General features: G+C 36.0%; 1 protein-coding gene across 4 annotated transcripts in view; it reads right to left on the bottom strand.

The window, feature by feature from the left end:
- Positions 1-26,287, bottom strand: part of CFTR (CF transmembrane conductance regulator) — a 169,500-nt gene that overhangs the window by 67,181 nt on the left and 76,032 nt on the right. For all 4 annotated transcript variants that reach the window (XM_059171669.1, XM_059171668.1, XM_059171666.1 and 1 more), the window contains 4 exons: positions 8,799-8,893; positions 6,352-6,438; positions 3,676-4,405; positions 1,599-1,727 (listed from right to left, as the gene is read on the bottom strand). In XM_059171669.1, the coding sequence (XP_059027652.1) occupies positions 1,599-1,727; positions 3,676-4,405; positions 6,352-6,438; positions 8,799-8,893 (1,041 nt within the window). The remainder of the gene's footprint in view (positions 1-1,598; positions 1,728-3,675; positions 4,406-6,351; positions 6,439-8,798; positions 8,894-26,287) is intronic.

Raw genomic sequence — 26,287 nt, 5'->3', positions numbered from 1 at the left:
AATGAGAGCAGCAACCAGCATTGCTCACCATGTGCCAAGCCCTATATTAAGTGCTTTACAGCCAAGATGTGTCTTAACTTGCAAACATGACCTAGGAAGTTGGTACTATTACAATCTCCATTTTGTAGGTGAGGATATTGAGGCTCAGAGTGATTAACTACCTTACTCCATTTCATAGTGTTAACAAGACAGACTGAGGTTACGGCCAAGTGCATGCAATACCAGAGTCGTTAGTGTACTACACAACTCACAGCAAACCTCCATCTGGTGTCTTAATTTACAAAAGAAGAGATATCACCAGAACTCAAGGAATAAATGGAAACTGATGGTTTATCAGTAAAAAAAAAAAAGTATCTACAACTTTTTCTATATATATACCTTTTGATATTAAGTTGATCAGGGAGAAGTGTTGATATTCTATGTGGACCACATTACTGAGGTTAGAAACATCCCAACAATAGGAAAACACCTATAGCTATAAGATTGGTTTTCGGTTACATATACATTTACACTGTCTCAGGAGAGGCACTTCTTCACCTCGGTCATTTCTTCCCTGAAGGCAGTATGGGACTTCATAAATTTAGCTTGTATATTAGGGCGCATCCCGTGGTGTCACCTGGGAAAAGTATCTAGGGCAACTAGTCATTCACAGGCTGAATCCAACCCACATGTGTGTTTGTTGAACTCACTTAGCGCTCATTTGCTTGTTTTTATTTAATCAGCTATCTACATTTTAAAAATGGGAAGACTTCACAGAAAAAAATCTGGATTTCTATCTTATCTCAATAAACAAAAAGATTTAGCAAAACTGATCCCAACTTCCCTCACAGCAAGTCTTTGGCTAGTGCCACGTTTCCCTTGGCCCCATCAGACAACTGGAGGGCAAATGCTCTCCATTCAGCCTCTAAGCCACTTCACCCACAGACATTTTCTGCCAGGCTCTTTCTGGCATATTGATGGCTTCTCCTCATCTAGAGAGAAGCCTCAGCCACCATCCAGCTTCAAGAATGTCTTACATGGTTGTGTACTTCACTTGTAGTCCCTACTATGCTCTTAGCACTTCCCTCCCTTGTTGTTTTAATCTGGTGATGCAACAGACAGCAAGGGTGTAACAAAGAGACCAAGATGGTGGCACCAAAGACAGACAAATTCTATAAGCAAGGAGATGATGTGGATCTCTGAAAGGATTACTTAAAATGGTTACCAAGCCATAAATACATATTTATTTCAATTTGTGAAGATAGTCATTTAAAGATGGTGATTCATTACTTGCATATTCAATAATGCACTATGTATAGTCAAGTGAACTTAAAAGTGAGTAAAGAATAATTTTCACTGTTTAATTTCAATCCATATAAAGGTATTCTACTTAGAGGTTTTGAACCTCTCTATTAAAAGCTCTTCAACTAGAGGATTTAAATACATTTTATATGTTATATATGAAACAGCAAAATAGCACAGAACTATATGAAACTATAAATTTCATTATATAATGTAAAATTATAAATATACCCATATCTATGTGTAGATAAGTACACATTATATATGCATAATATAACTTTAAATCACAGTAATATTTTACAACAGAAAATTCTTACCTCAGCCAGAAAAATAACTAAGCACCAAATTAGCACAAAAACTAAGCTCTTGTGGATAGTAACATATCGGAGGTATGTGTTCCATGTTGTCACTGGTGGTATGCTTTCAACATCGTCAATAAAGCACTCCTAACAAAGAGAATCATGGTTATTACAGGGAGAAAATAGAGTTTCACACCACCATTGTGGTTTTATTTGGAATGAATGTGTGGAAATAAAGGAACACTGGTATTTGAAGCTAATGGGTTTCATTAAATATGAACCATCACAAATGACCTGTGTGATGTCACTCTATAGCCACTATAATGTCCACTAGAAGAACACAACTTTTTGAAAAATGAGAAATGCTGGAATTTTTCAAAATTCTGGAAGTAAGTCACTGATAATACAACTGTATTGATTTTGGACAATTTTTACCATTTTAATGTTTAACAGCAACATCACACGTTTTATCAAATAAATAGTACCATCAAGCTGAAGTTGCTAGAACTCTCCTTGATTAACCCATTTCTTCAAGGCTCTGTGGACAAATACAGTTTGGAATTTTGCTGGCTACAGAGGTCTGCCTAGAGAAGTGAAGGCCAGTTGATATCTGTATGTTCCTCAGAAGCTGGGATTATCTCTCTTTCCAGATATGACTTAAGTTATATAATTCTAATCTTCAGCTTATTTCCTTGAAGTTTTTATCTGTCTTTTGGTAGATGTGTTTCCAAAATCTGAAAAAGGGCAAGCCCAGATATTCCTAAGGGAAAAGATACTTTTGTTTTCTTATGAAGTCAACAAAATTCATAAAAGCAGCCTCAGAAACTCAGAGAGGTTCTGTGAAATTGGAATACAGCACACCGATTTGAAGTAAAAATTTCTAGAAGTGAACAAGCCTGGATTTGAATTTGAACTGACTTCCTAGGAGCTGCCTGAATTTAGGCAGCTGGACTTCTCCAAACTTTAGTTATTTTTGTCTGTAAATGAGGATAAGGATACATTCCTCTGGGGATAGTGGTGAGGACTAAATCTACACTGCCTGGCTCAGAAGCAATCAGTAAATACTAACTGTTATCAGTTAAAGAGATCATTCTTTACAATGAAATTCACAGTTCTGGTTTGAGAGATTTCATTCGGATTGAAATTAAAACCATACAGATAAATCATCCCTTAGGAACCCTTTGTAAAATTGTAGAAATACTGAAATCATGCATTTTAGAAATCATCTGTTCTGTTCTCTCATTTTACAGAGCAGGAAATTTGGGTCCCAAGATGTTAAATGACTTGTGCCTTGCCAAAGGTCATACTACTCTTAAATGATCTACGCTATTAAAACAGGTCAATTTATTACAATGCTGCCCAATTCATGCAAGGCGCGTGAGGAACTTTTCTAGCAACAACAAAAACAAAACAAACAATCAAAAAAACAAAAACCACAATAAACAAAAACCCTCCCCTTTTATGTTGCCTCCTATTTGAAGAAAAAAAGCATTTTGTTCTTCAAAACTTACTATAGAAGACTTTCTATCTGAAGGTTGGCACTAACATGCATTGAGTTTCATATAACTTCTTTAAGAGAAACCTGTCCAGAGAGCCACCTTACAAAGCAAATTTAAAAGATAAAAAGAAGCCCACACAAATGTATAACTGAGAGACCAGATGCTTATATACCTTACACAGGTTACCTCCATACCAAATACCCCTTGGCCTCTAAATAACTGAAGCTGCTATTTGTTTATATATTTATTTATACTCCACTTCCTTCCACAGAGGTTTTAAGGTGGTAACAAAGCAGATTTACAATAGTTTATAATTTACTAAATTTATAATAATTATCACTGCCCTACTCAAGGACCCAACACTAGCCCTTTCAATACATTTTACGGGAAGAGATACATTTGTTGCCAAAGGAAATAGTTTATTCTTGTACATTTTGAAGTTGCTTATATAATTCGTGGACTCCAGACTTTCTGACTCTTAAAATAATCCTCATCTTCAGCCCACAATTTGAGTAAGTTTTATATCATATTATATACTGTATTTCACTCAGTTGCACTCAGTGACAAACACAAAACCACTGATCGTTTACACATACCTTTAAATCTTCTTCGTTAATTTCCTCACTGATTTCCAAGCCACTATCTTGAGATAGCCGTCTTGAATATATATCCATTTCAGTTAAGTTTGCCTGAGGAGCCAGCGACATTTTACGTGTGGATGAGGCTGTCCTTCCATGAAAGCTTTGACCTTGGTTCCCTGGGGAGCATGTCATCAGATTCAGAACAGACTGCCTTCGTTGTCTCTGCAACGTGGGGCCAGTGTTGATCATGTTGCTTCGAGGCAGGATGGCCTCTCCTTGCTCAGCACCATCAGGAACCAAGGACAGCCTTCTCTCTAAGGGCTCATCGGAATCTTCTTCAATGCCATTCATTTGTAATGGAGTCTTCTGTACAACTGAAAATTTTCTGATAGAATTCACTGGATTAAGAATAGAGTTCTTCCTTTTTTCACCAAACTCTCCAGTCTGTTTAAAAGATTGCTTTTTTGTTTCATTCCAGGAGACAGGCGCATCTCCTTCTAATGAAAAACGCCGTAAAGTCTCAGTTATGATTGAATTTCTTCTTTCTGCACTAAACTGGTCAAAAGAATCATATCCCATGAGCTTTGAGCTGAAGTCGGGCCGTAGATTTTGTAATTCAGAAAATGTCCCATAAAAATAGCAGCTACCTTCATGTAAAATTAATATTTTGTCAGCTTTCTTTAAATGTTCCATTTTAGAAGTGACCAAAATCCTAGTTTTGTTAGCCATCAATTTACAGACACAGCTTTAAGAATATAAAAAGATATAAACAAGATATCAATTATATAAATATTTTATTACAAGTCTTTGTATTATATTCTAACATTTTATTAATGTATTCTTGTGTAAAACGGCTATCATAACAAAGTCATTATTATACATAAAATAATTCTAAAAGTAAATGATAGCAATTAATTTGGTACCTCTTGAATTAGTATAGCATGAACTATATTATTACTGAACTATTACAGTATACTATACCCTAAAGTTGAGTGATTAACATATCTAGAGTGAAATTAAAATCTGATGTTAGATAAATGTTGGATTTAAGCAAATTGGTTATCCTCTGGGTCTTGGTTTGTTCCTCTAAAAAATGAGAGAACTGTTAGATAACCTTTAAAGATCCCTGGGGGTTTATATTTTTGTGTCCTTTAAGATGTCAGAGCTTTCACATTCTTTACATTTTCTATTAATTTCCTTTTACATTTTAAGTTGGCTACAAATTTAGTTCTCAAGAGATAATATCAAGACTAATCTGATTTATTAAAAAATAATAATAAACCTGAGAATTGAATAATAAATTTGACCTTCCTCTAACAAAATTTCCTTTTAGTTTAAAAGTAAATCCTGACTAGAACCATCTAGAACCACTAGACCAGTTTCTTTTTGTTTTGACATTAAGACATCATATATATTGTATAGAAAGAGGCATCATTCTAGAGGCACCTCAGTCACTCAGTCAGACTTGATCTCCCTTCAGATCAGGTGACGATCCCAGGGTCCTGGGATCTAGCCTTGTTTTGGGCTTCCTGCTCAGTGGGGAATCTGCTACTCCTCCTCTTCCTATCCCTCTCCCCCATGCTCATCCCAGCTTCTCTAAAATAAAATAATTAACAAAATAAATAAAATCTTGAAAGAAAGAAGTTATACGAGATTATACTTTAACATACTAATATAGCTAACAAAGTTTATATTAGTAAGAAATTACTTATCACACTCATAAGATTGTAAAATCCTAGGTATTAAATTTAAATTCCAGGAAAGGTGTTCTAGGGGTAATCAAACCATTTTATACATACACACATCTCTATATCCTTATTGCTTAAAATACTTATTTCAGAAGAGTATTGTAATAATTCTCCTAATAAACTACTTTAGAGTTCATGAAATCATTTTGAAGCTGAAATCAAGTCATCTAACAAACTGCCCCTCTTAGGAATTTTACATATGTTGAATCCCAGTGGGAGCTCCCATGAACTTTAAGTCCCTAGTTTCGTGTGACTAAGGAAGAAATTCTGTAGGAGGTATCAAGGTAGATGAAGAGTCTGATCAGTCATCTGCATTAAAACATTCAGCTTGTTTAGTTTCTTAAGAAATATCCTATTTAGGGGCGCCTGGGTGGCTCAGTGGTTTGGGCTGCTGCCTTCGGCTCGGGTCATGATCTCGGGGTCCTGGGATCGAGCCCCGCATCGGGCTCCCTGCTCCGCAGGAAGCCTGCTTCTCTCTCTCTCTCTCTCTCTCTCTCTCTCTCTCTGCCTGCCTCTCTGCCTACTTGTGATCTCTGTCTGTCAAATAAATAAATAAAATCTTAAAAAAAAAAAAAGAAATATCCTATTTAAGGAGAAGATAAACTAAAACACTAACACAGAAAAGTAAAAACGCCAAGTATAATAACCAATTAAAATAACAGATGCCATAAGGTGATAATAATGCAAAAACTACATAGATAATGATTCTTGTATCAATAGCAATGGAAGAAATTGGTTTACCATGAGGTGGTCAGAAAAGGTTATTGATCTTGAATTTTGACTATAAAGGAAAGATCGGATTTAAGTAAGTACTATGAGTCTTTCTCCCACAATGAGTCACAATGGTGGTCAGGATTCTCAAGAGTAAAATGCAGTCTCTGATGGTATAGTTGTTCTTTCTTGTCTTTTAGCATGAGCATTATAAGTTATTCAAAGAACATACCTTTCAAATATTTCTTTTTCTGTTAAAACATCCAGGTATCCAAAAGGAGAGTCTAATAGGTATAAATCAGCATCTTTATATACTGCTCTAAAAAGAAAATTGATATGAAATTAGATTACTAAAATATTTCCTGTCATTTAGTACAGACAGTTCTAAATCAAAATCAAAAAGGTAATTCACAAATGATTTTTGTGTTTTTTTACAATATTCCAAGAATGACTGAAGTGACTTTGCTAAATTAAGTGGCATAAACCAGCAGAAGTTAACCTGAATCTCATCATACCACACAATTTAAAACATTACCTTAAAAAAAGAATATTTTTAATAATAGTATCTGTTTAGAGCTAAGCACCATGCTATGTTCTGGGAATATGATGGTAAAAATTACATAGTCCCTGCCCTCAAAGATCCTGCATGGTGGTGGGAAAGCAAAGAAGAAGATACACTATTTTGATGCTGTAAAATGTCAAAGACCACAATGAAATAGCACACCGAAGTAGAGGTAAATTTGACCCCTACCAAAAAATTCTTGCAGCTATAATATTACTATCGTATTTTGTTCCATAGAATTTCAATCTCTGCACCATATTTGTAAGAATTCCAAACAAGTGAAGGATAAATAATTCACAACAAAAATGTATACCCATATCAGTTTTACTTTTCATGTTAAAAAAATTACAAGTAAGTATAATCTTCATCAAACTGATCTTAGAACAATAACAAAATGAAGGTATAGTCCCATATTAACAGAAATAAGACTAAATCTTTATAACATTTGAATTTTTCAGGTGTGGGTTGTTAGTGACATTACCCCTATCCCACACATGGGATTCAGTGTTTACATATAATTCTTTGTACTTTCTATAAAAATTGTATTCAGTCAGCTTGTAACTAAGAGAAGTAAATTTAAACAATCAGAAATGACAAAAAGGCAGTGAAATCTAAAAGAATTGTGCAGTGTAAATTATTTTTGAAGATAACATGCAGGAGCTAGATAAAAGACCCCTATCAAAATGTACCCTCAAGGTCTTTCCTCTCCGCTACTCAGTTTTTCTCTCTCCCCTTCATACTTATGACCACAGTTTCTCAAGAAATGGAAATAATGCATTCACCATCTAAAACTGGACAACATATAACACATTCCAATCAGAATAAGAATAAATAATTACTTTCAATAGTACCTCAAATTGTGTATATCTTACAATAAAACCAAATTTTAAACTTTTATTGATACAAACTCAATTCTGTGTTAAATGCCAAGAAGCCATATAACATATCTTAAATTTGAAATGGAATGCTTAAGGTAAGTTTTCCTTTGGCTCCTAGATTAATCAGTTTCTAACTATTTAGAAGCTATTATATTGTCTGTGAATTATCCATAGCTAGCGATTTATGACTTCATAAGTAATCCCAAAATCAAGTCATGGTTTAACGTCGAGAGTCAAGAGGATCTGGTTCAAACTGTGACTCTACGATTTCCTGATATAGTTTTTGGCAAGTGAAGCTCTAATAGCCTCAATTATCTGATGATCTCTTTCACAGAGTGGGGAGAACAATTCTTTCTTTGCAGGGAAACATGAGGGTTAAGTAAAATTACACATGCATACATACATACACACACACAGTCCACCTAGAATAATACCAGGCAATTGCAGGTGCTCAGTGGGTTTACTGTTCCAGCCTTTGAAAGCAGGAGAAAGTAGGAGAAAGGAGCCAACATATCAATAAATCAATGTGATTTCTTGTTAACAACCTTGCAACACAGTGAGAAGAATTCTATTCAAATAAAACTGGAGGAATATTTGACTTCTCATATTACCAATAACTTTTTAAACTGAAAGTTACAGTTTAACCACAAAGCCTACTCCTTGACACAAATTCAAATTAACTTTATATGCTTTTCTTTGACAGCTCAAAATGCAGAGACTATGTCTCTACCAAGGGACTTCACTGTCCCCCACAATGTTAGATGTGCTTACCCTATTTATTTTCCCTTAAAGATTACAGACTTGAAGCCAAGTGACATCATTTGCCAAAAAAATGTATGTTTATATAAACTAGGAAGTAGAAGCAGAAGCTTAAAACAGGTGAGTGCCTTGTGGGGTGGGGTAAATGAGGAGTCCTGTGACAGACTTAACAAAAGCATACTTTTTCCCTTTTGCTATGCAGAAACTCAGAGTTTTCTACTTGTACTAAATCATGCCATAAGGTAAATAAGTGTAGAGATGCCAAAGAGCATGCCATTTGAAAAAGCCATCATCTCTATCAAATATGAATACTAAACCATTATCTGTAGTTCCTAAAGGTGATTCTTCACCTGCTAATCATAAAACCCGAGGCATTTTTCAGTTTCAGAAACAGAATATAAAAAACAGAGAAATGTCTATAATTTTTACATGCATGATATTTACAACAAATGCTCACTGAACCAATAATGGGATATTCACCTTGCTAAGGAAATTCTTGCTCGCTGCCCTCCACTCAGTGTGATTCCACCTTCTCCAAGGACGATATTGTCCTTCTCTGCAAACTTGGAGATGTCCTATTACCAAAAACAGAAAGTTAGAGAGGAACTGTTCATGTGTTTCTGAACTTGAAAGGTACATTTTCCTTCAAGTGCAGTCATATATCAGACTGTCGCTCTAACCATAGCCGAAACTTAAAACACCACATCTCAATTATTTCAAATCCACTTTAATTGGGCAAAATGTGCCTGAAATTTTAGAAATAAATTTTTCTTCAGTTTTTAGAATGTCCTTCATGACCATGAAATAAGATTTGGAAAAACCAAAAGGCAAACTAAATGTACATGTATGGGTATGTAAATGTGTATATATAATCCACAAGTCTATTACACAAATTCAAATACTGCTAACATGCTAAAATGCCATTACCTTCCAAATTAAACTCAGTCTTTTAAAAGGAAATCTCCAGGGGCGCCTGGGTGGCTCAGTGGGTTAAGCCGCTGCCTTCGGCTCAGGTCATGATCTCAGAGTCCTGGGATCGAGTCCTGCATTGGGCTCTCTGCTCAGCAGAGAGCCTGCTTCCCCCCCCCCCTCTCTCTGCCTGCCTCCCCATCTACTTGTGATTTCTCTCTGTCAAATAAATAAATAAAATCTTTAAAAAAAAAATAAAAAAATAAAAAAAAATAAAAGGAAATCTCCAAACATGAATAAACCTCCTAACAAGAAAAACTAAAAATACTATTCATATCCCCTATGGTACCTAAGCATACTGAGGGGTGGCCAAGGATACTGGTAATTCCTTTCCATACATCTCTTGCCCACCTACCAGTCTTCTTCCCCACTATCCAAAGTCTTCTGTCATCAACTCTGCCTCTCTTGTCACCAATGTCCACATGGGTCATAAGATCCTTACTCCCAGTTAGTGAGCTTCTCATGCCAGGCATTGTAAAAGAAGTTTAGCATTTATAAAAAAAATAGTCCTTGATTCCCACTCATTGTTAAGTCTAAATTGGAAGACAAGCCATAGTCCTGGAGAATGCTAAATAACATCTCAATGACTTAATTAATTCTTTTAAGATAAGTTACAAAAACAGTACACGACTAATTGGCAAATTAATTGTATCCTGTAACAGAAGTATCCTATAATAGAAAATCCAAGAAGGCTTTCTGGAAGAAATGAGGTTCTCCTGAGACATGAAGAAGGAGTTAGGTAGAAGTCTCACTTTAGTTAAGAAAAAGTTGCTCTCCCTGTGCTCTACTCATCCCCAAACATCTACTCCTCTCTTTTGTTACCACCTTCTTCTCTCTCCATCTACTAAAAAACAAAAACAAAAACAAACTTTATCCTTTTTCTTTCACAATCCAGAAGCTATCCATCATATCTCCTTGACCTACCACCACCATTATCAATATTTAAATTGTCAAAATGGTTACTTCTATAATTCATTGGTTTCTATTCCCTACCTTATGAAAATTAAATAGAACTTACTAAACAAAACTCTAAACTCATAAAGCAGGTAAATGAACAAATATTCATTTATATTAAAAACTATTTGGCAGCTCTGGGAGGCTAGAACCATGCTAGCCATTGCCCCTAATGCACTGTTAAAGTCAATAGTCCTGACATAGGGGGACCAGAGGCCAGAGATAAAAAAATGCTGACATATTGGAGGAGACACAGTAGGACTCAGCAAAGCTGGTCACACAGGCTTTGAAGAATGATCACAAGAAGACGTCACAGACAGCCAGCACCCCTGCAGGTGAGGAAGACCTTGATGGTTGAGATGTATCAAACCAAGTGCCTCATTTCCTTCTACTGAACTGAATGATTTTTTTTTCAACTTATGAGCCAAAGCACATATGCAGGAGTCTATCCAAATACAAGGTCTACATTTGAATTCCACAGTCCTGAGTCTAAAATCTGTAACCTCACTGAAGAAGCACCTCCAGGAACACCTCAGTCCTTAGGTATTTACTGAGCTGTTGGTTGAACCACACCCTCTGTACTCGATTGAGAGCAACTAACAAGAAAGCTCGCATGTGTATTTTTCTCCTATACCACATTTACTTCCCCAAATCCCATTCTCTTTTTTAAAAATAAATCTTTTACAGTGAAAAAGATAAAGAAGAGGTTGCCTTAGGTGAATATATTGAGTGAAGGCTTTTATAAAGGAGGCAAATTTTCTAACACATTGTTAAAAAGCCAGACAATGCTGGAATTATTGGAGTTTTCATTTCCCAAGATTTGAATTCAATACTACACTAGTTAAAAGCTTTTAATATTTTTAAAATTTAGAAATACCAATAGTTATGTTGATAATATGATTATGATATAGTTACACTTAGGGAATAGATTGTGAATTTAGAGGATACAAAATCCTAGCCCAGTACAAACATTTAATAATGATTTGTGGAATGTAAGAAGAGAGAAAGAGAGAACGAAGGAAGGGTGGGTAACTAAACATGAAGCAAAAAAGAAAGGTGTGCATATAAGAAAAGGAAATGAAGAAGAGTGTAGAGAGTAAAGAAAGAAAATGGGAAAGGAATAGTGTCAGAAGTAGATGTTCTTAGAAAAAAGCAAGAAGATATTGGCAGAATAAAAGAGGCAAGAAATTTGAAGAGGAAAATAAGAAAAAATAGAAGATCATGAATGAACATTTTCACTTTTCTTACTGACTTTAAATGGCCAAAGAGCACAGATGCAATTTTATTACATTAATTTTATTTTATTAAGATAATAAATGGAAGCTATTCCAGCCAAATTTCTTTCATTTGTCTTTGTGTGTTATAGATATTAACAATTTTTTCTGCTATTTGTTTTCACTCTGTTTATACCATGTGATCTGCAAAATTTTCATTTTCATGAAGTCAATATATCTATCTGGAATTCCTATATTGGTTAAAAAGTATTACTCCACTGTCAGGTTGTTCATGTAATATCCTAAATTTTCTCTTAAAATTTTTATTATTCTTATAAAATTAAAAAAAGATATTCAAGGTACAATTTTTGTTTATATACTGGTGTAAGAATCTAAGCATCTTTCCTCTTAGTTGGATAGGAGACACGGTTCATTAAATAATGTTCCTCTGAATTTATATATCATCTACTATATATAAAATTCTCATATTTTCTAAGATCTATTTCTGGGTTCTCTGTCTTATTTCTCTGATCCATTTCCTATTCCTATACTAATACTCTGCTGGGTTTTTTGGTTTTGATCTTTTACAGGCATTAACTATGATTTAATATCTGGCAAATCACAACCCTTATTCATAAATCTTATGGTTCTTTTTGTTCATTTAATCTTCTATATAATAACAATATCAGCAACAGCAAAAGTAATAGTAATATTAGCTAATGTATACTGAGGGCTTACTGTATGTCACATACCATTTTAAGCACTTTAAATGTATTAACTTTTTAAATATTCAATACAGCCTTATCCTTATTTTAAATGTGAAGAAATTGAAAGTTAGAAAAGATTAAGTATCATTCCAAAATAGCACAACTAGTTTGGAGCTAGGATTCAAACCAAGGAACAGATCTTGTTTTAGATCCGTCAGTAGAGTTTACAGTTCTTCATATATGTCCTATATACTTCCTGTTAGATTTATGCCCAATTTATTTATTTATTTTTATTATTTTATTTATTTGTTTGCTTTAGAGTGAGAGAGAGCGAGTGTGTACACATGTGTGCACAGTGGGGAGGGGCAGAGGGAGAGAGAAAGAGGGAATCTTAATCAGGGTCCATAGCCACCATAGAGCCGGATGGGGGTCTCAGTCTCACAACCCTGAGATCATGACCTGAGCCAAAACCTAGAGTTGGACCCTTAACTGAATGAGCCATCCAGGCACCCCCATCCCTAATATTTTTAAATTGAGATATAACTGACATATAAAATTGCATTAATTTCAGGTGTACAACATATTTGTTATATGTATATCTTGTAAAATGAGTCACAATAAATTTAGTTAACATCTATCACCACATACAGTTACAAATTTATTTTTCTTGTGAAAAGAACTTACAAGACTTGCTCTCTTAGTATTCCTCCAAAATATACTACCGTATTGTTAACTATGGTCACCTTAGTGTACATACTATATCCCCAGGACTTAATTTCCTTAAAACTGGAAGTCTGTGCTTTTTGATCACCTTCATCTATTTCATCCTCTCTCACACCCCCAACCCCACTCCTGTTTCTGGAAACCACCCATCTGTATGCTGTATCTACGAGTTCCAATTTTTTACGATTTCACGTGTAAGTGAGACCATACAGTGTTTATCTTTTTCTGTCTGATTTATTTTACTTAGCATAATATTTTCTAGGTCTATTCATGTTGTCACAAACAGAAAGATTTCATTTTTTTAATGTTGGATAATATTCCATTATATGTAGAAGAAAATATCTTCTTTATCTACTTATCTGTCAATGGGTACTTATGTTGTTTCCATGTGTTGGCTATTCTACATAATGCTGGAATGGTTATGGGAGTACAGATATTTTTTCAAGATAGTGATTTTGCTTCTTTTGGTTAAATACCCAGAAGTGCAATTGCTAGGTCCTATGGTAGTAAAATTTTTAATTATTTTAATTAAAGTTTCCCAAAGTGGCTACACCAATTTATATTCCTACCAGTACTCCTCGATATTTTATTTTTTTCTACTATTGTGAATTGAATAGCTTTACATTTTTATTTCTTTTTTTTTTTTTTAAAGATTTTTATTTATTTATTTGACAGACAGAGATCACAAGTAGGCAGAGAGACAGGCAGAGAGAGAGAGGAAGAGAAGCAGGCTCCCTGGTGAGCAGAGAGCCGATCCCAGGACCCCGGGATCATGACCTGAGCCGAAGACAGAGGCTTTAACCCATTGAGCCAACCAGGCCCCACATTTTTATTTCTTTTTTTTTTTTTAAAGATTTTATTTATTTATTTGACAGAGATCACAAGTAGGCAGAGAGGCAGGCAGAGAGAGAGAGGAGGAAGCAGGCTCCCTGCTGAGCAGAGAGCCTGATGTGGGACTCGATCCCAGGACCCTGAGATCATGACCTGAGCCGAAGGCAGCGGCTTAACCCACTGAGCCACCCAGGCACCCCCACATTTTTATTTCTTGATGACCATTGCTAGCTTAACAGAAAGTTAGTTATTATTGCATGCTTATCTACTATCCAGCCATGTTATTGTACTCCCTTAATAATTCTTACAGATTTTTTAAAATTTATTTATTTATTTGACAGAGAGAGAGAGAGAGATCACAAGTAAGCAGAGAGCATGCTTATCTACTATCCAGCCATGTTACTGTACTCCCTTAATAATTCTTACAGATTTTTTAAAATTTATTTATTTATTTGACACAGAGAGAGAGAGAGAGATCACAAGTAAGCAGAGAGGCAGGCAGAGAGGGGAAAGCAGGCTCCCTGCTGAGCAGAGAGCCTGATGTGGGGCTCGATCCAAGGACCCTGAGATCATGACCTGAGCCGAAGGCAAAGGCTTAACCCACTGAGCCACCAAAGTGCCCCCTTAATAATTCTAACGGACTTATGTTTTCTGTTTGTTTGTTCTTTGCTAGAACTTCTTTGGGTTTTTGTTTTTTGGGTTTTTTTTTTTTTTTTTGTATAAACAATCTCTTCAAAAACATTTAATATTGTCCCTATTTTAAGACAAATGACATTAAATTTTTAACATTTAAAATCATGTCTACTTGGGGATGGTGGGTTAAAAAAAGTTACTGCATTTAAAGTTTCCTTCTACTTCTATTTTTTACTTTAAAATTTTTATTATAAATATAAATGACTGCTGAATTTTTTGTACACTTTTAGCATCTACTGACCCTGCTATATGGTTTTCCTCCTTATCAATATAACAAATTATACTGTATTTACAGATTTCATTCTATTGCAATACAAGCACCCTTGCATTCCTATTATAAATCTTTCTTGGTCATATTTTATCACTTCTTATACCATGCTGGAATATACTTGTTAATATTTTATCTGATAACATTTTATTTGAATATCTATATCATTATTATGGTTAGCTATAGTTTTGTTTTTATATTAATTTACAGATTTTTGTACTAAGACTATCCTGGCTCTAGGAAAATGGGAGAAAAGGGAATCCTTGTGCACTGTTGGCAGGAATACAAAAAATGAAATAAGTCAGACAGAGAAAGGCAAGCATATGATGATCTCATTTATATGTAGAATCAAATAAATAAATAAATAAAGCCAAATGAGCAAACAGAACAGAAACAGATTCATAAAGAACAAATGGGTGGTTGCTAGAGGGGAGAGGGATGGAAGATGGGCAAAATAGGGGAAGGGGAATGAAAGGTATAAACTGTAAGGCACAAGGATATAATGTACAGCATAGGGAATAAAGTATGCGACAGTATGTGACAACTTTGTATGGGGACAGATGGTAGCTAGATTTATCATGGTGATCTCTTCATAATATGTATAAGTGTTGAATCAATATATTGTATACCAGAAACTAATATACTATTGTATGTATATTTCAATTAAAAAAAAAAGAAAACTAGTTGAAGAGTTTCCCACCTTTTTCTCTGGTTTGGTATAGTTTAAATAATATAGAAATATATGTTACTTAAGGGTAAGATACAATTCAATTTTAAAATCATCTAATGACAGTGTTGTGTGAACTAGCAGACTCTAAACCAGCTTTACAATGGTAACATATCTATTCAAGTCCTTTTGTGCTTTGAAGTAAATTCTGATCACTTGTTAGTAAATTATCCAGTTTCTCTGGGTGAAGAAATTTTTTTGGTATTTATTTATTTATTTACTCTTAATAGATACATATATTTTTAGGTTTTTAATTTTGGATAGCAGCTGTGATAATCCCTGGTTAGATGTACTATACTTTTAAAAAAATGGCATTTTACACACCATTAAAAGGCTGTTGAGGAAAGCATTGCTGGAAGATAAAAAATTTTGTCTAACACTTAAGACATATTCAATTTCCTATTAGTTTAGATCCTCTCCAAGTAATTTTGAAGATCACTTCTCTTTAGCTAAGACAGAATTAAACATGTAATGATCTTATTAGGGGAAATATAGATGTTTAAGTTAACGGGGAAAAAAGCAGGGAAGGCTGGGAGATATGTCAGACCTAGATGCAAGTCCAACCCCCAAGTGAAGGAAAGAAGGGCAGAGGTTGGATGGAAGAACTCAAGACCACTGTCTAAATCTAACCAACTCTTGGAAAGCCATCTGGGAGTCTCTGAGCCAAAATCAGTTAATAACTAGGTCCCACATCCTCTAAACACAAATCTGCTTTAGTATCCTGCAATATTCCTGATTCACAGGAAGCTGCCTGTGGAAGAAGTCTCAACACAAACTCTAGGTGTGAAGAATTTCATGTATAGCAATTGGGGCCATTGTTCAATTTCACTGTAGTGGTCTGTAAGGCATATTTCATAACTACCACAATACCTGACCCTCCTCAATTGGCAAAGAATATGAAATCAGAATGGCAAACAAATAGGAAAATATGTATAATCTCACCAGTAATCAAGGAACTACAAATCAAGGGAAAAAAGAGAGAGAGAGAGAGAGAGAGGACACCTCTGGGTGGCTCATTCAGTTAAGCACCTGTCTTTGGCTCAGGTCATGATCCCAGGGTCCTGGGATCGAGCCCTGCATCAGGCTCGCTGCTCAGCTTCTCCCTCTCCCTCTGCCTGCCACTCTGCCTACTTGTGCTCTCTCTTCCTGTGAGTCAAATAAAGAAATAAAATCTTCAGAAAAAAATAAAGTATTGGGTTGCCTGGGTGGCTCGGTGAGTTAAACCTCTGCCTTCAGCTCAGGTCATCATCTCAGGGTCCTGGGATCAAGCTCATCGGGGAGCCTGCTTCCCCCATCTTTCTGCCTGCCTCTCTGCCTGCTGTGATCTCTTTCTCTCTCTGCCAAATAAATAAATAAAAATCTTTTAGAAAAATAAAAAATAAAAATAAAAAATATAAAGTATCAATAATGAGAGCTTTCAAAGATGTGAATCAATGGGAACACTCAAAAATGACTGATAGTAGTATAAATTGGTATAACTTCTTTAAAGTGCAAATTAGCAGTGTCTAGTAAAATTCAGAATGTGCCTATGTACACAAAAACACCTAAATTCAATTCCTAGATATCTATTCCAGAGAAATTCTTGCAAATGTGCAAAAAGAAATATTCAAAGATTTTCACTGCAGTATTGTGTAAAATCTTGGAGAAATCTAAATGTTCATCAGTAGCAGAATGAGTAAATAAAATGTGGCATAGGAGTAGAAGAATGAAAAAAATTTCCACATATAAGTAGCATGGCTAGACCTCAAAAAGGTAATAGGGACAAAGAGAGCAAGTTGAGAATGATGTGTGGAAAGTCCACCATTTACATAAATTCTTAAGCTACCCAAACAGAACTTAAATATTGCTTATTGATAAGTATATGTACACATAGGTGTAATTTCCATTAAATGGACTGGAAAAATATATATCACATTCATCAGAGTGACTGCCTGAAGCTTGGGGTTTTATGGGAAAATGGTGGTGGAAAGATTTGTTAGGAAGTTCTACTTAGAGTTTGTCCAGGCCCCTAAGGCACTTAAAAAACAGGGATGTTGTCATATGGTTATTTCCTACCCAGAATGGATACTAGTGATATAGGCTATCTTTCAAAAAGCAGGAAAAAAAAAGATTCCCACATCTGAAAAGATTTGAGGTTCTGAGCCAGCATATTTGGCCTCTTTTCTCTAGACATAAGCCATTTATGAAGAGAAATGTATAAGTGTGGATAATTAGGTAAGTTTTTCAAAGAACGTAAATCATAGGAAACAGTTGAGATTGAAAGGAAACAAAATAGTAAGGATACATTGAATAGAATTGTGAATAAGCTCATTATTTTAAGATCAAATAAATTAGTAATACCAATATACTGTTGCTAATGTGAGTACTTGCCCTGATTGTCTCGTTTATTGTTCATTTGTAGATTTATTAGTGTTTGGCTTTTTCTATTTGGTTAAACATAAAACACTTTGTTTTATATACATTGTTAAACATTTATCCTTGCTGATTACTAAGGGCACTCAAATATGATAATATATTTATCTTAAGGATGGTAGTTTTCAATCTCCACAACATATTTTCTTCTACATAAAAATTATAAACTAAAAAAAAAAAAAATTGTGGGGCACCTGGGTGGCTCAGTGGGTTAAAACCTCTGCCTTCGGCTCAGGTCATGATCCCAGAGTCCTGGGATCGAGCCCCGCATTGGGCTCTCTGCTCAGCAGGAAGCCTGCCTCCCCTCCTCTCTCTCTGCCTGCCTCCCTGCCTACTTGTGATCTCTGTCTGTCAAATAAATAAATAAAATCTTTAAAAAAAAATTGTACTGCCTGGTACTGTCATGAGTTTGACAAGCACCGTAAGGACATGGGTTGGTTAGAAATGACTCCTTGCACAGAAACAAATGGTTTTTCTCTTCATTGGCACACAACTTGAGTTCCTCAGGAGCTATCCATAAAAAAGGTTGGAGGAACTCATTCAGTGCCATTAAGATGCTGGGCATGATGTGACTTCTCATGTAAAAACTGACTACTGAGATTTTTAAATAAAAAACCTAAACCATAACATAAATCAAATATAAACTTTTAAACAAAGTGCTAAACTTTCTTATTGAAGGAGACACTGAAAACCCTTTTTCTGAAGCTCTGCTATACCACCATTTCATTTCTTAATAATTTTCTCAGCACAGCTTAACTACAGATAAAATTAAATATGTGGATCATTGTTTCTCAAAGTGAAGTATGTAGAGCCAATTATTTCAGAATCACCTGGGGAGCTTGTTCAAAATGTTATACATATTCTCACTCAGATGAATTAGAGAAAAGCCCAGGAATTTGCATCATGTAGTTATTCTACCTGCTCAAATAGATCCTTACTCTTTTGGCTAACTTCCTTTACAATATGCTGGTCAGAAAGGCAAATGCCAACTTCAAAGGATTCTGTGCATATATGAGGTCTGTTTGAGATTGTAAAAACACTTGAAAATACCTAGATAAAGAGCATGAGAGAAGGTCAAAGTAGTAGTATAACAAGTATGCAATAAAGATTATTATTAAGAAATATACAGTATACTCAACATGATACATGCACTTTTCACACGAATGTTTATCATTTTACTTTTAAAAATGCACCTAAACACCACCCTAATATTATTTAACTGAGCCAGACAAACCAGAAGTTGTTAAAGAGGAATTGCTAATATAAAGCTCACTAACTGACTTGAACATTGGACAAAGGAATGATACAAGGTGTCATTACATTAAAGAGAGGGAGAGCTTTAAGAAAAGGGTGGAGTATTACATTTAATCGGTCTTTGTAATTTTGCAATATTTGCTGAGTACATTTGAGCTTCCTGTGACTTTGTAGATAGGAAAATATCATAAAACTTGTTTTATGGCTACCTTATCACTCTTTAGAACAACCTTGACAACATAGCCGCTTGTGGTAAGGGAGGGGGTGTGAAACTTGGGTTGAGGGAACATGAACTTTAGAGGTAATAACATGCAATAAAACATGTTTTTAAGAATAAATCACTAGACAGTGCCAATTTTATTAATGTTTAATAATTACTAAGCTCTTATGCTTTATACATAAGGAAAATGAGCAAGGAGGAAGATGAAAAAAAGTGTTGGAGAACAGATGAAGGGAAGGAGAGAATGGAGAGGGCTAAAGTGTTCTAGAAAGAGAGTGAAAGAATGAATTTTAACCATTTTTGCACAGAGCTTTTTTTTTTTTTTTTTAAAGATTTTATTTATTTATTTATTTGACAGACAGAGATCACAAGTAGGTAGAGAGGCAGGCAGAGAGAGAGGGAAGCAGGCTCCCCGCTGAGCAGAGAGCCCGATGTGGGACTCGATCCCAGGACCGTGAGATCATGACCTGAGCCGAAGGCAGCGGCTTAACCCACTGAGCCACCCAGGTGCCCTGCACAGAGCTTTTGTAAACATGGATGTTATCTTGAGAGTGCTGGGAAGTTCTTATGATTTATCAACAGAACTTAACTCCTCCAGCAGTAAATACACATGAATGAGTTCATAAATTAAAACCTGGAGTTCAGGGATGCCTGGGTGACTCAGGCAGTTAAAGCATCTGCCTTCAACTCAGGCATGATCCCTGGGTCCGGGGATCAAGCCCTACATTGGGCTCCCTGCTCAGCCAGAGCCTGCTTTTACTCCTCCCCATCTGTGCTCTGTTGCTATCTCTCTCTCTCTCTGTCTCAGGTGAATAAATAAAATCTTTAAAACAAAACAAAACAAACCTGGAGTTCTGCTTATTAGGAAAGGTAATTTGTTGACCTAAGTCAAACTTGATTACAAGTAGCTGTACACAGAAACACTGGCTAAAGATTAATCCTTGCTAGAAAGCATAAGAAGTGAGAACTTTTTATCAACTTGAAAAATAAAAGCTCTTCTTTCATTGAGATTTGATCTGGACCAAATTTATAGCAGAAAACTCAAATTCCAATATAATTTTTATTGCCAGCAACAAAAATACAAAAAGCTAGTTCTTTTATATAATGATGTTACAGTCTTGTCACAAATATTAAATTATTGCTTAACATTCAGGGATATACATACGTATATATGGTTTTATGTATGAACTTGTGAGTATATACACAATTCTGTTGATATCCCTATGCCTCTTTAGTGTTTATTTCTGTATGTATGGAGGTCTGTATTTGTATTTGAAGATAACATAAGCATTTTTATTTTTTTTAATTAATTTTTTATTTTTTATAAACATATATTTTTATCCCCAGGGGTACAGGTCTGTGAATCACCAGGTTTACACACTTCACAGCACTCACCAAAGCACATACCCTCCCCAATGTCCACAATCCCACCCCCTTCTCCCAAACCCCCTCCCCCCAGCAACCCTCAGTCTGTTCTGTGAGATTAAGAGTCACTTATGGTTTGTCTCCCTCCCAATCCCATCTTGTTTCATTTATTCTTCTCCCATAAGCATTTTTAAAGGAAGAACTGGAATGCAATGATTTAAAGTGTCCTTGAGTAAATGCTCCCAAGGAAGTAAAGTTAGAAAAGATACTTAAAACAAAGTATCTTATTTCTCCTATTCTGGCTCTACATTAGATTCATTTAATTTCTGGACTCCAGATCTCAGATTCTCTGAAATGACATTTAAAAATCCAGTTTTTAAAAGCTTCCTAGATGATTTTGATTCAGTTGGTCTAAAAATTGGCACTTAGGGAGCTGTTAATTCCTTCACTATCTTTTCTAGGTCTACCCACCCAAGATTCTGGGACAAATCCAATGCCCAATAAAGCACTTCTCTCCCAGTACTCTGCTACCACAGTACTATGCTATCCTGCAGTTGCTCCTGCTCTGGACTTCCTAACTCAGATCCCAGCTCCCCAGTGCCTAAATCAGCTTTGTAATTCAGTTCCTTAGCTGCCAGGCTTCAAAATGCACTCACTCACACCCTCTGAAGTAATTCCACCACAATCCTTGTTCCCTCAGGACCTGACATGGCTTCCTGCCTTCTACAGACTGCCCTCCTACTTGGACCTGTCTTTATTTATTTATTTTTAAGATTTTATTCATTTATTTGACAGAGACACAGTGAAAGAGGGAACACAAGCAGGGGGAGTGGGAGAAACAGGCTCCCTGGGGTTTGATCCCAGGAGCCTGGGATCATGACCTGAGCCAAAGGCAGATGTTTAACGACTGAGCCACCCACGCGCCCCCGGACTTCCATATTTTAAATTTGAGGTTATGAGGCTTGAAGAAGAGATTCTGCCTCAAGGGCAAAGGAAAAGGAGAAAATAATTTGGAAGAGGATCTGGGAAGAAATGTCCTGACTTATTTAAATTTCAAGTGTGTGGTATAGGTGGTTTTTCCAAGATATGCTTATTTAGGATCTGCAAATAGTTTTCACAACTATGTCATGGAATTCTCAATGCCATTAGGTCACAAGGCTTTGCTATCATAACTTCCCCTTTACAACTGGCAGGTTTATAGTCTTAATAGTTTAATGATACTGTTAACATCACAGTGCGATTAACTAGCCTAAAGTTCTAACTTAAAGCCAGCAATAGTGAATGGGTATGTCACTAGAGTCTAATCTAGAGTTTCTTTTCTAATAAGAAATAACACTAATAGAGTATAGAAAAAAAATGAGTCAGAAGACTTGGATTCTCTTGCTGGTCCCATCAATTATGGATCTTCAACAAGTCCCTCAAAAATTTTACTTCTTTTCTTTAAAATTGGAATGCCAATATTTCATTAACTTCTAACCACATTTCCATTATCCCCCTCCAATTTGCTTATTATATTAGATGAATCTTCCTAAGATACTGTTTTTATTATGGCACTTCCTCCAATAAAGAAACGCCACGGTGGAGGATGCTAGAGACCCATTTGCTCTCCTCCCAGGGTACTTCCCTGTGCTCCCACCAATTACCACATTTCTCTCACTCCTCTGCAGCTAGAAGGCTGTTTGAGAAGTGGATTTCACCAACTGAATTTATATGAAGCACAAAGTGAAAGGGGTGACCTTTGTCTTTCTGACTCCTTTTTTTTTTTTTTTTTTAATTGCTGGCAAATGGAAGGATAGAAACCATGATCTGATTGGCCTCTCCTAGTTCAGCTATCGCGATATACCCCTGTCTTTCCAGATCCCAGTCTTGCTGCCCTACCTAGAGCTCCTGAAAAAGTGCAATGCTCTCTCCTGGCTCTGGGCCCATTTCATTATACACTCTGGCCACACAGAACTGACTATAGCTCCTCAAATATAGAGTGCTCCCTCTGGGTTCTCGGCCTTGTACATTCTGTTCTTTTTCTGGAATGTTCTCATTGTTCTTCTTCGCTCAAATGACTCCTGCTCATCCATCATCTCTCACCTGAGATGTCACTTCCTCCAGGGAAGCCTTGCCTGAACTTCTAATATCAGATTAAATGTTACTTCCTTGTACTCATTAAAGGACCCTTATTAATCAATATCATAGAATTTCTCAAACTGCTCTGGTTTTTACTTGGTCATCTCCACTAGAATAAAACCCCCTTAAGGACAGGGATTGTGTCTTGTTCATTAATAATTTCCAGAGTTTGGCAGAGTCCTTAGTTGCACTTATAAATATTTACTAAATGAATATATATATATATATATATATATATATATATATATAATCTTTCCCCCCAAATATCTATAAGTAAAAAATTAATTGCAGACAGGGACCCTTGTTACAATTGAAGGCAGCATCCAGAGTGCCTAAAATGTTACACGTCCATGAGAGGAACTCAAATATTTGCTGAAGTCAACTTTTTAATTTAGAAAATGTGAATCAAGCTTAGCTAAACCTTCTGAATAAAAATTAGGTATTACAGATTTTGTTCTGAAAGACACTAATGGTAATACAATTGCCATTTCGAGGGTGGTTTTCTCAAGGGAACACTTATACTCAGAATTTTTAGAAAAAACAAGTTTCCTTTCTTACAAAGACCTTTATGAACATCACTGAGTTCTAAGGTATGAAATATAAGTGTATATATTGATCTTGTTTTGTTAGCCACTGCTACAAAGAAGATAATTCTTAGAGTGCATGGCTCAGAATACCAGTTCTTTGGGAGGGATGAAATCTTGAGCATAGACATGATGATACATCATGGTTTTTACCTTTGGAAAATGTCATGATTTTTTTTTTTTTTTTGTCTTTTAATACAAAACCTTACCTTGAATATCTTCATTTCATTATTTATTCCTGAGATAGCCTGGTCCCAGACCATTATAATTAAATTTTTATATTACTGTTCTGTTGACTTGTCCAAATTTTACTGAGACCAGCACTCTTATGGCTATTTTGGTTTTAGAGATGTAAAGCTCTCATTTGTTAAGCTAATAATTAATTCCAGAATTTGCAATTTCAATTCCTAAAATCAGGTTCACACTTTAAGAATTCAGCACAGTTTCTCTCTGACAGCAAACTCTAAGCAAAGCTGTCACGAGATAACAAGAAAGTGAGAATTCAATGGACCAATGTGTGCAGAGTGCTTAGCACAGCAATGCCAACATGTACTCTCTTGATAGATGTTAGCTAGAGTTTTTTTTTTTTTTAAGTTTCAGGGCTCAAATGAAGTGAAATAACAGTTCAATTCAGAAAGTGCTATGGCATTTCTGTTAGGTTCTGGCTCAGTGATTCTATAAAATAAATGTACTTGCTTCATATTACAGTAAATAAATGGCTGTGCTTTCCAACTTAATTAACTATTAGGAGAAAATTACAGGTGGTTCAAGGTGCAGTCATTAAGTATGGTTTATTCTGGTTTAGGGGACATAGTTCAATGTGTTTCAAATATCTGTTTTATGACTCCATTATGTCTTGGCTGTTACTGAATGCAGATGTTAATTCCTATGGCCCCCTTTTATTTACAGATCTCTCAAATGAACGTTCCTGAATTCTCCTGTAGTGGTGGACTGACCAACCAAAGGTTAAGCCTCTGTTCACACAGGTTAGTTTTGGCCAGATCTGGATATCCAAAAGTCAAATTCAAATTTAATTAGACTTGCGGTATCTGCATGATGGAATTTATTTTCCAGAACAGTCATTAACTCATTGCTTTGCTTACTTCCCTCCCAAGTTTTTCATATTTCTTGCCAATTTCCCTCCCAAGTTTTTTTTTTTTTTTCCTTTAGCAACTCCTTGCCAATTTTCCTCCTAATTTGCTTTCTTCTAGTGACTTAAAGATGAAAACTGCCAAGCAGTGGTGGTAAAGAAAACACAAACAGATTTTAATTCTGCAACAAACACAGTAAATATTTTTATTACAATGCATATGTAATGGTTGCCAAGACAGAGTACATAATGAAGACCATTTTGCGGTTACAAAAGGATCTCAACATCTCTGTGAAAACCGATTATATATCCTAAGTCCCTAGCTTCTTCTCATATCCCACGCCCCACCACACACTATCATAAAAGCCAAACCCAGGTACTTTTACAAGAGAGTGAGTCACTGAATATAGTCAGTCCAACTACCCATTACCCAAACACCAGTCTGCCTAGAATTCTCTTGCTGTCAGCTGTGGGTTCTATGGTAGGGTAAGGTATTGGTGAAGTGTGAAAAAAACCAATAACCTGAAAATAAAGAAAGATGAGAGAACAGTGAAGTCTGTTCCTCTTTTAATAATTAAACAGGGTTATAATCTCCTTAAGAGATAAGTAAGTTAACAAGGGCCCAGTTCAACAGAGTCATCTTTTTTAAGCTAGCAAAAGTCTCCAGGGTTGGTTACAAAAGCGTACAAAATTGAGAAGGACCCTCAGGGGTAGTCTGGTTACATGGAAAGAAGAGAATAAGCTGATTGGCACTGGGATATAAAATGGTATCTTTAAAAAAAAAAAAAAACACCTAAGAAAACAAATACCTCTACATTTGTCTAGAAATCTGTAGTACCATCATCTAGATCCAAAAGTAGGAAACATAAAGCAAGACATGGAGACATTCGTAAAGGAGAAGGGCCGAAGGCAAAGGATCCACACCTGACTTGCTCCCTCGGGTCTGCACACCACAAGTCATTCTATAGCACAGAGCTGTCTCCGGGCCCTTCCCCGTGATAAAGTCTTTAAGCTACCCCTCTGAGGGAAGAGTTTTCAGCAGACTGAAATCAGAAAACTATGTGAAGTATGTTGTGCATGCTGTTTCCTATCCACGCCAACTTATCCTACCAGCCTGCTCCTATGACGGCAGGCATCACTACATACGCAAGTGCTCTGTAGATATTAGAGCTGAACAAAAACACAAAAATGAGGAAGAAAATATCCCGTTCTCATCTCCAGTTCCAAGTCTGGCTGGAGCACATTCAAAAACAGATCAACGCTGGCAGTCAAAATGAAAACAGATGGACTCACGACTCTTCGTACTGGTGACCAGGGGCCCTGCGGGGGACTCAGCCAGGGTGACTGTGGCGGACACCAGCTGCTCCCCCTTGGGGACACTGTGGGTGTTTCATGGTCCTCAGCTCCAAACTCCTCCACATTTAAAAAAGAAAATCCTCCCTTGGGAAGGCCCCTACAGGCCTCTTCTTGAAAGGTGAGGAATATTTATTTCATGACAACAAGAAAAATACCAAAAGTAGAAACTCTCAGGGACTGAAAATAGGGATACCTTTGGTTTTGACTAAGATAGTCTAGCACCTGTAATTCCTTTCCTTACTCCCTACTCAGTAACATACTCCTGCCATGGAACCATCTCGTCCAACCCTGAGACTGTGAGACTCAGAGGGGAACAGCTGCTGAGCACAATTCCCATAACTGGCATGCCTACTCCAAGATATTGCTGAAATAGTCACCTGAAAGAATTTACAAAACTGCCTCTCCACGTCCTAGGCAGCATATACCAAAATAAATGTTTAAGAGTCACAGCTCTCAAACAATTTGTCATGTGGTTGGATAAATA

Source organism: Mustela lutreola, chromosome 4 (genome assembly GCF_030435805.1).
Source record: "Mustela lutreola isolate mMusLut2 chromosome 4, mMusLut2.pri, whole genome shotgun sequence".
Taxonomy (NCBI): domain Eukaryota; kingdom Metazoa; phylum Chordata; class Mammalia; order Carnivora; family Mustelidae; genus Mustela; species Mustela lutreola.
This window is presented reverse-complemented; position numbering and strand designations above follow the sequence as displayed.